This window comes from Leptinotarsa decemlineata, unplaced genomic scaffold (assembly GCF_025532065.1).
Source record: "Leptinotarsa decemlineata unplaced genomic scaffold, Ldec_3_MD MMD2_P_RNA_scaffold_11, whole genome shotgun sequence".
Classification (NCBI taxonomy): Eukaryota; Metazoa; Arthropoda; class Insecta; order Coleoptera; family Chrysomelidae; genus Leptinotarsa; species Leptinotarsa decemlineata.
The window spans coordinates 5,126,454-5,139,751 of record NW_027412525.1 but is presented as its reverse complement, the minus strand read 5'-3'; the positions used below and the strand labels follow the sequence as shown (position 1 = coordinate 5,139,751).

General features: G+C 32.8%; 1 protein-coding gene across 1 annotated transcript in view; it reads right to left on the bottom strand.

The window, feature by feature from the left end:
• Window positions 1-13,298, bottom strand: part of ftz-f1 (ftz transcription factor 1) — a 345,263-nt gene that overhangs the window by 83,130 nt on the left and 248,835 nt on the right. The window contains 1 exon segment of the mRNA XM_074170214.1: window positions 6,779-7,102. Coding sequence (XP_074026315.1) covers window positions 6,779-7,102 — 324 coding nt within the window.

The window sequence follows — 13,298 nt, the reverse complement described above, 5'->3', positions numbered from 1 at the left end:
TTATATTTTGAATTATTGATAACGGTGATTGCTTGCTTTCGATTGGTATTTTCATACCAATCTAATTTTCGTTTAAAAATAAACGTTGAAAACTTTGTAGCTGAACAATCTATCAACACAATGTTAATAGCTAGTATGGGTGAAGAATAAATCCTCAATACTAAATAAAGGATCAAATATTATTTTTCATGCCGAAGTGAGGAACTCAAGTTTGAAGAACTTTGAAACCTAGCAGAACAACACAGTTTTCTATACAACAGCAATAGCTAATACAACTCTTTACACCTGAGAAATAAAGTCACACTATCAATATTTTTTATGTATTTACCTGAGAAAAAAGGTTAATGTGCTTTCAATCATTTAAATTTAATATTAATATTCCTTAAAAAAAACAAGATATTTCACTTGTATCCTATAAACAATTTAGCTAATATATATTTTAATTAATCCATCATTATTTTCAAATCATCTTTTTATCACAGAATTTTTTTATGGAAACCTTTGAATTGTTAGAGAAAGTTATCCATAAACTATAGTTTGTTGTTGAAACACAAATAGATAAACGACTTGAATATAATTCACCATTATTTTTAATTACGTTTCGCCAGAAACGTTTTCCGTCTAGAATATTCTTTGATTACTTTGCAACAATACACCATTAGTCACTTTATGGAATACAACAAATTCTCGAAAGAATCATCAACCTTTATCCTATCGAGTTTTAATGTAAAAACATATTTTTTGACAATGTTTTGTAAACTTTCTTTGAATATCAGATATTACAAAAACGAAAGTTTAAGTATGAATGGAATAGTCTTTCAAATTTTCATTATTCCATTAAAAAAATTGTTGACCTCTTTGAAATTATCAAAATTGAAAAATTTAATTTTGGGTCAACTTTCTGACATACAAACACGTTAGTTCTGCTCAACAGTTTTTCCATGTTCACCTGCGACTAGAAAAAGTGATTTTTTGCCTCTTCCTGAAATCTATATGAATTTTTGCTCGTTTATCTACGTTTATTTTTCGACTGACTTTATAATGAAAATAAAAAAAATTACTTAGTTTGGGCTATCTTTACACTTTACGAAAAGTCGACACTACATTATACCATATGGAAATGGTCCGGTGAATAACTGGTAGACAAAATTTTTGCGACTATAATGTATGAAATACATAAATAAAAACGAAATCGCCCAAATAAGGAAATTTTTATGTCAGTTTATTAAAATACAATTCTAATTTCTTCTTTCTACTTGATTAGTGGAATTCATTATATTAATTTATATAGTTTTTTATATTAAGATGACAAGTTTAATTCTTCAATTTCACATTTAATCCCTTGAACCGAAAGAATTTAAAATTTTCGTTATTATGAGTATGTACATAGTTAAATGTGCAATTTTTTTTAAATTTCATTTCTTCCCCAGTATACGGTTTCTGTCTACTACAAACTTAATGAGAATGTCATCCTAGTAGAAATCAAGGAATAAAAGTACCATGTTAAAACTAGAATAATTTGAAGTTCTATTCTCCTTTTTCAAAATAAGTCCTATAACACTATAATACAGCTATAACAAAAGTAATTCGAAACCTTTCATTTTTAGTAAATTAATTTTCAATTACTTTAGGCTCATTTGTGTGAATAGCCCCAGGAACACACTAAAAGACAAAACAGTTTTTTGAAAATATAATTTTGCCCGTATAAAGGAAAAGCTATAAGAACCAAATGATTAAAAAACAACAAATAGAAAATAGTAGAGCAGTAGGAAATAGACTATAAAATGAGTTTCTAGAATTCTTGCTATATTTCGATTTCTTCTACAAAATCACCGAAAATTCCCAGAAAAGTCGATAAAAATGTTTGCCTCTCTATTGTGTTTTATTAAAATACAATTCCTTACTCGACTACTTAACAAAAAAAATCTTCACGTAGGTTCCGCAATAACGTTCGATAATTATTTATAGAGCACTCAATCGAAATGATCTATATTTATAATACCAACGACCACAGCGATTTTTCTACTGTAATTGATGCATGTCGACATCGAGGTTGTCACAAATAACTACTATCAATGCAGACAATAAAAATATCGAAATATAATGGGGCTCGTCCCACAACCTATTTCAAAATAAAAGATCGGAATGGGTTCAAGCCTCGATCCTACTGAAAAAAACGAAATGCCTAGCTATTTACCAACACCGTCGAGCTATTTCGCATCCATTTAGAATAGAATGGTTACATTTCCATCTGAAACAACTCACGATTAGAAATACCATCGTGCATGATGATTGCTGAACGGCTTGACGTAATTTAATAGCTTATCAAATCAGCATGGGATGCAGGTAAAATGAAGTGAAACTATATTTTATTCGTAAGCAGTGGCCAACCTGAGAAATTCAACACTCACTTTTATTCAGAAAAATCAAGTTATTTCAATTAAAGGTCTGAAAGTAAAATTGGGAATATCAATGGATATAATCCAAAAGAAAGGTTTTTACACTTTAACTCAGGTACTTTCAACCCCTTCCAACCCTCACACATTGACGTAAGTCTAGCGAAAGCAATTATGAACGTTTGAAATCCGAATAAAATAAAAAAAAAATCAGAAAGCTTACATTTTGTTCATAATACAATGGTTTGAACTGTAAATATAAAAAAGTAGGTAGATCAGTTAGACGATCAGCAGTGATATACAGGATGTCTATTAAACATACGGTAAAAATTTAAGGGACTATTCCTTGGACTATTCTAAGGATATTTGATAGGGCGCTTTGTTTCGAAGATACGGGGTGAAAAAAAATCTCGACAATAACAATGTTGGTAATTTTAAAATATTAACGTAGCCGAAATAAAAGTATACACTGGACCCACGTAATAAAAAATCTAACAATTCCGTTGGTACCTATCAACAACATGCCGATTACGGTGGAAGATGTGGAAGATTTGAGAAATCGGACAATTGCTGGGTGTAACGCAATCAGAAGCGATCCTGGTGTTTTTGAAGGAGTTCAAGAGTCGTTAAGAAGAAAAATGGATTCTTGCACCCAAGCGGGGGTAGTAATTTTCAACAGTTAACAGTTCTTGTAGGTAATTTTTTTCAATAAATTGTTTTTGTCGAATTTCTTTTTCGCCCCGTATATCTTCGAAACAAAGCGCCCTATCAAAAATCACCACAGAACAAAATATTCTCAGAATAGTCCCAGGAATAGCCCCTTAAATTTTTTCCGCATATTTAATGAACACCCTGTATAAAAGAAGATATACCAGACCTGATTTTCCACTTTGAAGTTTATATACTTCAAAAATCTTCTATTGCCATCTTAAGTAATACCTACAAAAACTTTCGGTCCTATCAATTCCTTATGACAGTTTTTCATTTTGATTTTACAGATTTTGCAATGTACTGTTAATGTGTCTACAACACCAGCAGCAAAACAATGTTTGAATAGTTCTTTTCAATTCCAGTTTAAAATAATTTTCTTTCACATAAGCAATGCTACAAGAATACTTTTATTTCATACTCACACACAATTTTTACTTTGGTTTATTTTATTTCATTTATTACATTCAGTTAATATAAATAGTATAGGTGTAGGTACGTTTAACTTGTTGAATTTTGTGACAAGAAAAAAGTATATTTTTTGGATTTGTCAATATTACAATAAAAGTTCAAAATGAGATATTCCATCTTTGTTTATATCTTATAACTTTTTTGGTAATATTATTCAACTCATTCGAATACTTTGCCCATAGAGTAGTTATTATCAATATTTCAGAAGCAAGTCTTAATCCTCAACATCCATCAAAAAACATTGTCAACCACATTGGAACAGATATAAAATTAAAAAACCTTTTATACTGCAGAAAACATATTAATGTGTCATTTGTTTATTCACAAAACAATTGAAGGAAAACAGAATTTTAAAAAAATGTTTTTTCACTAAGAGATGTTCAGTAATATTTTTCGTCCAAAAATTTCTATTTATGGTAAACATCAGCATCTAAACCAGACATGGTTTAAGTTTACTTACACCTTTATTTCAAAATCAATTTCAATAAAAAATCATGAATTGAGAATTTCTTCGATCAGTTTCAAGTTCCATTTACTTGAAAATGAATTATTTTTTTCCAAAATATATTTTTTGTTTTGACTTATTTACAATAATAAATTTTACGAAAAAATTCTGAAATCAATATAATACAAGTACAATGAGTTTTTTGCACTTTCGGCAAATATTTTCCATGAAAACTCCTTAATTTCTCATAAAATACACTTTGACCAACATATTCAAAACTTTTGTTCCCAATATTCAATGAAAATGAAAATGAAACTTACATTCAGTCTCGATTACAGTGCTAGATTATTTGCAAAAAAATAACTACAAAAAACTACATTTGCTAGTGCACTCTTTCTGTATAACTCAATTTAATAATTTTATATTCTGTTACCTTTCGGAGAACTGTCAAATGTCGCAAGAGAGAAATAAATCTCGAAAGAAAACTGAATATGGACGTGAAAGTAGGCTATGAATATAAAGTTAACAAACATTAGCATGTTCTCGTTCACCAAATTATCAAATCGGTCTGTCATGATCTGTACTAACGAATTTCTATTACAATTTCTATGCTCGTGGGTTCTTTTACTGGGACCACAACACCTGCAAAGGTTATTATTTTTTCAACTATACGGGTTTCAAGATAGTCAATTTATATATTTCATTCAGTTGAGGTTATGTTTAAGTCTCGCATCTGTCGGCAGGTGTAAAAAACGTGGCTCGAGTTGAAATAAACTTTTTCTTTGACAGTGAACTAATATTTTGATTAATTACACAATGCTGTTGTTTTACATTCAAATCTTCAACTTTTTATCGATTAGTTTCTGAGACACTTTTAAAACTTCTTTTGCGATTTAACAAATTGTTATCAGATGTTTACAAGTGAGTCACAATTCGCCTGTATTTTGAGCATGGTATTTCCACTGGTAGCAAAACAATACTAATTAGCAAACATTTTTTTTATTGCGGATACCTACTAAAGGTGTGTTTATAGATTCGCAACTATTTTTTCCGCGCTGATTTCAACTTCAGGTAAGAAATGACATTTGTTTACACTATCCTAATCTTATCTTGTTTTCTCTACAAGTTTGACGCAGGGGAAACTGAGGATATTTTGACACATTAGGATTCATGACCCAAGACATTTTTCTTCAATTCAAGGAATGTTTGAAATAGTAATTTTGACAATAATATATTCTTTACTCACTGAATGACTTGGAGGGAAAACATTCTCAGTGTTAATTGTACTTTCAATTCTGAACAAGTTCATAAACAATTATGAGTTTGAAGTGAATTATTTGTTTGTGTAAAATTATATTGTTAATGTAAATGTGATATATTTTCAAGTTCTCAATGCAATGATTAAATGAATTGACTGATATTGCTTATATCGAAGTTTGAATGAACATATTATGCAACTTGAGAATACTTTACTTGACCCAAAGAAGTACCCCGTAAAACCTTCTTATTGTAGATGCTCAGAATTATGAAAGTAAAAAATGCCGTAAAAACTGAAACATGCATTGCACCTTGAGGCAATATGTACTGAAAGAAGGAAATAAACGAAATACTTTAAAATCTGTCAAAATCTGAATGGGAGGATGAAATTGTGGAAAAATGTGCGTAGGTTTGTATGAATGATGCAGGTTAGCCAAAATGAAATTCATACTAGAAAATTTGTCGAAAAATGCAAGACACAAGGTTCAGGTGACTGGTCATGGATAGTAATACACGTTTTGAACAGAATCATTAAAAGTGATCGAATCATAAGTTTTAGCACCAATTTAGATATCATAGTCCTTATATCTGTAATAATTTCAGTAGGTATTTAAAAAAGTTCAAGGTAGGTATAAATTCCATAAAATCATTTATACAGTTTTTGTACTTAGATCGTGACCTTAAATTTACGAATTTCAACTTCTAGATGAAAATATCCGTACCTAAGTATACCACAAACACCGGTTAATTGTTGACAGCTAATAGTTGATGGTGTTCGTTTTAAAAAAAATGGTAGCAGAGTTTTTACAGAAAATGATGGCACTTTTGTGGAATTAATTAAAAAACCAAAGAAAATTACGATAATACGATAATAAAATTTACAAATGTTGGCTGATGTTCATGATTATCGTGTTTATGTCCATTCTGATTTACCAAGAAAAATAAATTACCTTATTTAAAAAAAAAGGATTCGGATTAATATCAACAAAAGCTTCAGCTATCATTTGTCATATTTCACTAGTAATAACTTTTAGGACTAAAATTGAGCTTTATAAACTGACCAGTCAAACATTTCTTAAGACAACGACAAAGACTGAAACTGAGACAAGGATTATGAAGTCTAAATTGGCCCTTACTTCCGAGTGTAAATTGAAATTTCCACTTCAATAACTTCAGTTTACCTTTCCGATTCAGTAAAATTATTTCAAATAATTATTTGTGCATTTCAGATTTGTGTTCATTTTATCGATAGTATTCAAATAATGAAGAATTATCAACTTGTAGACCAATGTTTTTACTCATTTTGAATGATCGAGTCAAATATCCTCATTAGGTAACTTTTGAAAGGCATGGTCGTGAATAATGATGATGTGGGATATAAGTATAATAGCAATAGTTAAAAACGATGAAAAATTCCAGTAACTGAATTCTGAGTGTGGGTATCCTCAGTCTCCCCTACCGTCGAAAAATAACGACATGCTAAAAAAACACAAAAACTCACCTTCCAGTTTCATCCCGACTTCCAGGCATTTCTGGAACCTACAAAACGGGCACCTTTTCCTTTGAGTCTTGTCAATGTGACAACTCCTTTCTGCCACACACGTGTATACTTTTTTATTTTGAACGGTTCGTTTGAAAAATCCTTTGCAGGACTCACAGGTGAGAAGTCCGTAATGGTATCCCGATACTTTATCCCCGCAAACAGGACACAATTCCTCGATGCCATCCTTCGTATCCGAACCATCCCCGGAACCGGCCAGGGAAGTCGTAGGTCCGGTAATTTGGTAACTGGCCCCCATGTCGATGCCGGTCAGCGTGTTGGCTCCTGGGGAAAACAAATAAGACGTGTCAAGGTTATTCATGGACTGGGACATCATCATCGACTGCTGATGATGGTGCTGCATGCTCATGGTTTGCTGGCAACTACTGTAAGGGACGGAAATTGGAGGCGAGCCGTATTGGGGGCTGGAGGCCTGATTAGCCATCGGGGAATCGCCCGAATTCGCGCTGAATGAAGACATGTTGAGAGACAATAACGTAGAATGATTCTCCATGTCGAGTAACATTTCACACGATAGTCACAACAAAATTTTATAGTCAGCCTGCACTACCTGACCGTCATGTTAAATCCTAGCGAACACAACCACAGCACAGTTACATCCAGTTGGCGCAATAATCCAACGAAACCAAAAGAGAGTTATAATCCAGAATGTGGGGCACACTCACGCACTCGACTAGAACAAATGAAATCGACAGTCACACCTCCGACTTGCCTGAGATCGCAAACTGAACTGACCAGCAGCGAGCGGTACAGTCGAAAACCCGTGCAGCCGGCACAGGACCACAATGGAAAATGATTAGGAGTCCATGTAACAAGTGAAAGTGAGTCGGGACTAGTGACCTACTTTCCAATGAACCAGGTCTATGTTAGTGCTGTTGTGAAGTCATACACACACACTTACAACATCGCGCACACACACACTATCTGAACGAACGAGCGGGAGGGGAGAGCGCGTGGAGGTTGTTGGGTAGTGGGGATGGCCTACTGACCCACATAGACGCGGCGCATCATGTGGATAATGCCGGCGCAGGGCCAGGGAGAAAGGGAGAGACCCTTTACCTTCCGCACTTCGGTTATACGTTGAGTGCGAGACTCGGACGACTTCCTCAGACAAGGTTGCCATTATTGCCCGTAATTCCTGTCATTGTAAATAATTTACCCCTCTTTCAGTATAAGCGATCATTTAAGAAATTTTAAGGAATCAATATGTTCGATAAAAAACAATGAAGAGTATTTGAAAAATTTAAATCGACTTCATTTTTTTTTTGAAAAGTTTGAAATTATATTCATATAGTGTGTCCTAATTAAAATGAATACAGAATATTCTTGTTATTCTCAGAACTGAAAATGTAATTACGCCACCTACTACCTACGATTGTTGAATAAGGTTAATTGTATATAATATAATGAAACTTGCACTATTCCTTAAGGCGAAGTACATATTAGCAAAAAAATTGCAACAATTCGATCAACAGTTTTGGAGAATTGCATGGGCAAACATACATTGCATACAAACGTACACTTGTTTGGAATCCCTTATTGTTGCATTGACAAATTGCATTGTTATTTATATACGTACATATATACATATCGAATTTATAACCTCCATTTTTCTTGAAGTCGGTAAATACTCATAAAATGTACCAGGTGCCACATTTTTATTACACGGTTTCATTGACAAATTGATCTGATATTTCGTACACACATTTAGTTTTTATGACAATACAATTAAATAAATTCCATATCATTGTAAATCCAAGGTGGCCTCAGCTTCAAAATGGCGGATTCATATTACCTCAGGCACTAAATGAAATAATAAACTAAAAACCTGAAAATAAAATGAGTTGAAAAAATTATGTTGAACGGTTTTATAGGGAAAAAAGATAATAATGTACATAATATACTAAAAATATTTAGAAGGTCCTAGGTATCAGTCATTACACCAATCTCCTCAGCAATCTTCGATATTGATCAGATAAAAAAATATAATTAAATCGTTGGGCGTAGTAGGTATTTACATATTCACTCATTTTTTTATCTGATCAATACCGTAGATTGCTGAGGAGAATGGTGTTTTAGTTTTTAGTACATTGTCTACATTATAATCTTTTTTTTTAATAAAACCGTAAAACATAGAAAAAAGTCACTTATTTTATTATCTTTGTAAATGAGGAAAACGATAATTAGGTCATGAAATAAGTAAAGAGTGAAATGGCAATAGACGGAGAGTTCAAATCTGAAGTTTGTAATTAATGCCTGCCTTTTCATGTTTTTCTTAAACCCCCGGCATCGAATCGGAGTTTATTGTGACACAGAATTTTCGAATCAATCGAGTTACTATGTTTTATATTGTTTTTTAGATTTAATTATGAATCTTAGAAATATATTGTATATTTTTGCATTGAGTGTAGCTAAAAGGACTCATGTTCTACTTGTGATGCACTGTGTAGTGTTTCGCTCACCAATTGATCATCTTCAAGTGGAAAATCAAACATATTCTATATTATGTTCTATATTAAATTTTCCAATGCAAATCTACTCGTCTGACTATACAACCTACTATTTGGATTTTCTCAAATGAAATCTAAATGAGTATAAGTTTTCTAACCTCTACATATTTCAAGCCAGTGAAACAAGGAAAATATCAAGTACAACATATTTCACAAGTACATATTAAATTGTATTCATTCATATCCAGATAATTGGGCGATCTTCATACATTTTAGGGAAATTATGTTGTCTACAGCTTGTCAAATCTAGAAAGAGACTTGGGAATTTTCCCTCTCTCGCTCTCATGGTCTTCAGAAAGCTGTTCCTACATATTTGACAAGCTGTACTTATCGATTGAACGTGGATTGTCTATTATGACTTATATTTGATTATTTATTTTGCTTGAATGTTCTTTTTTTTGTAATTGTTGAGTTAAAAATCCTCAATTTTTATATATATCGACACACAGAGACTAGTTCCTTCTGTGAATTTATGTCTATATAAGGCAAAATATAATTTCTTATTATTAACTCATTACATTATCATATACCTGTTACGTATCTTTACCCCTTAAATACGTTCGGAAGACCTCCACATTCAAATCCATGAATTTGTTGTGGTTGGGCTCTAGTTTTCAGCTACTTGCCTTCCAGTGAAAGCTGCAGTAAACCTTGTTTATCTTTGAAATTCGATAATTGAGTTCTCTGTCGATCCCATATATAACGAGAGGGGAAATGACATCGCCCCCACTTACTGAAGGTCAATTGTTTTGGTAAATTTTCTAGCCAAGATTTTTCAGCAAGCAATTTCCTGGAATCCCGAGTAATATTGTTAGTAATTGGGACGATGAGCGTTGGCAACACTGTCCTCGAATATTCGGCCGATGCGCCATCAAAAGTGGGTGTGGACCGGAAAAAATGATTTGACTTTGTAAATAGTATACCAGGCGAGCAAAAATCTTTGAATGATCGAGTGAATCAAGTGCTAAAATTCAATATAGAAAAATTCAGTCTGCCAAAATCGTCGTTGAAATAGTTCATTCAGACAACTTCTGGCTACAATAATATATAAGGAATGTATAGTATACCTACAGGATGCCTTAGCTCTTTATTGAAAGTAATATCGCATGACCAAAATTTTATCGATACATTTCTATTTTTTAATGAAAACTTTGTTATTTAGCAATACCATGGGAACAACAGCATGATAAAACTACAAGTCCGAAGGTTTGCTTCAAGTATCCATTCTACAGTAATTATAAAGTCGTAGAATAAGTATAGTATGCGTGGCATACGTATATTTTGCGTGATGCTTTTTTTGCACTCGTTCGGTTTACAATACTCGCCTACGGTTCATGTTGCAAACTACCCACTAGTGCAGAGTTGAACTTCACGGATTATACTGTTTCCTAACTTAGATCTAGATCAGGGTCATACAAGTCCCGACGATCACAAGAGAACCTCATGATTTTTTGGAAAGAAGCCCATTATATTTAGGGTGGTTTGATGATGACGACGTTTTCAAGATATAATGATGATAATGTGTAAAGAAAAAAATCACACCCTCTTGCTAATTACATGTTTGATATTAAAGTTGTTGTTGTATTTTAGACAAAAAAAGCTTAGAAACTATACCAGAAAAGATATATCATTCAAATACTGATGAAAAGCTGATGCCTTCCTTGTATTGAGGAAATGTCAACTCATTCTCATTGTGACCTCAACAATTTTTAAAATTGTCTTTCAGTGTCAATGTCGAAAATGGAATTTTCATCGATATTTTGCTTTTACTTTTAGCGAAAAAACTGCATAATTTCTTTATGACTAGCATCAAATATCAAAACCCTACATTATATAGGAAAATAAATATTTAGAAATGAAATCTCGAAACATGCAATTCTCTCAACGTAACCTACACAGTAAGTTCTGGTAAATTCCTGCCGGAAAGCAACTACTTCCTCGGTGAAATACCACGATGAACTTCGAATTATATCTGGCCTAAATTTATACAAGATACCTCACAGAGGATAGTCTTGCAGGTGTTTCTCGTTCATCCAGCAGGAGGACCATGCTGAAATCAGTCGAGTAGATCACCTACATACCTGTTTCGAGGTATTTATTACTTTTCATCAGTGTAGGAACGATCCGACCCAAGCAGCACTGTGCCTGGAACTCGCCTGACTTCAATGTCAACACATAGTTTTATATAACCTCTTTTTATTCTACAAGTAAAGATGAAAATAAAATAGGTAACGTTTGCGTTTAATTTGTGACAGCTCATGTTCTGCGGCTAGCTTGCTCTCAGTACATTGAAGAGAGATACCTAACTATACCAACGAGAGTCGTCGACATTTTTTCGATTTTGAAAACAGTTGATAACGTATTACTGCCGTTTGACAATTCAATGTTGCTAATTAAAAAGTTTCTACGGTTTCAGTTCTTTAATAAATAAATGTTTTTACAACTAATAAACGGTGGGCAATTTATATTTAACAGTTACTAACTTACCACTGATGAGACCTCAGTAGGTTGGAACAGGATAAAATTTTTGGATATGCTGCACCCTCCGATTAACAAAAAACAGTATACTTGCGTATTTCAACATAAAATCGATGCTCTCCCTTATGTCCCTTATGATAGCCCTCCAAAGTTCCGGAAATTGCAACTTTTCGGCCTTTTGGCCTATGGAAAAACGCAAGTATTTTTTCACACATCACCTTCACATCTCAATTCAACTGCTTTCACAGTGTTCAGTTTAATAATCAACATTATTTCTGTAAAAAACTTTACTGATTTACTGAGCAGTTTTTTTTATAAATCTCTCCATGTACTTCAGGTTAACGTCATAGTTGGCATCACTGATTACTATGAGCATTTCAAATTCATATCAAGTGTTTTTGATTTCATTTTCGTTAAACGCTATATTGTTTTTTGACGCTATGCTAAGTGAAAAATGGATTCAAGAATTAAACTAAAATTGGCTTTTATGCAGCAAAATAAACCAAGTGAAACTGCATTGCAGAATAATTTTGATAGTTTAATTTTGTATAATCACTTTTGTAGATGATGCAGGATGTCAGACCTCAAAGAGAATGACCAAATTATTTTGTTGAGATTTTTTTAACAAATACTTTCAAATATACTCAATGAGTAAAAATATGTTCCTTCTTTTTTTAACGGGAACAGGATCAAAGGAATTCACCTTATGTATAACTACTATAGAACAAGAAAAAAACCTGTACAATTATTGGTTAAATGAGGAAAATTATCTGTGACTTCAACTGGATTCGAAATTTTATTGAAATTCTTGTTTAATCTGTTTAAAATCTGTTTAAAATCTGTTTTTTCGTTAATCAGCAGCCGCCCCCATACGAACGACAACTCTCAGAAGTTGAGAAACTTGTGCGAGCGAAGGACTAACGAGGTCTTACCTTTTAACGTGTGATTCTTAACACGGTTGCAGAATCATTCCAGCTTCAACCAGATGAATTCTCTCGAGAAAAATATCTGATCGAGGCGAGAATCGAACACACGACCTTTCGATCGTGAGTCGGACGCACTACCACCGCTTACGTCAAAAAAGACATTCGAATCACACGAATTTCCAATAGTAGTCGGTGACAGTTTCCAACCGCTTTTTTCCGAAATGTCACCTCTTGAAATGGGAAGTTGTCCCCAGAAAACGAATCCAATGTTGAATCAAAATTTTTTATAGGAAAAATGCTGATTATTGAACTGAAAAGTGTTAAAGAAGGTGAAATAAGATATGAAGGTGGTAGATAAATAAATACTTGTGTTTTTATATAAATTATATTGTGCAAAAAAAGATTGAAAAGTTGCCATTTTCGGAACTTTCGAGGTCTGTAACTTTGAAAATGAGGAAGAGCTTCGATTTTTTCATTTTCTTTCTAAATCGATGGGTGCACATTATCCAAAATTTTACCAAATTTCAACCCCAAATTGAAGTTGAA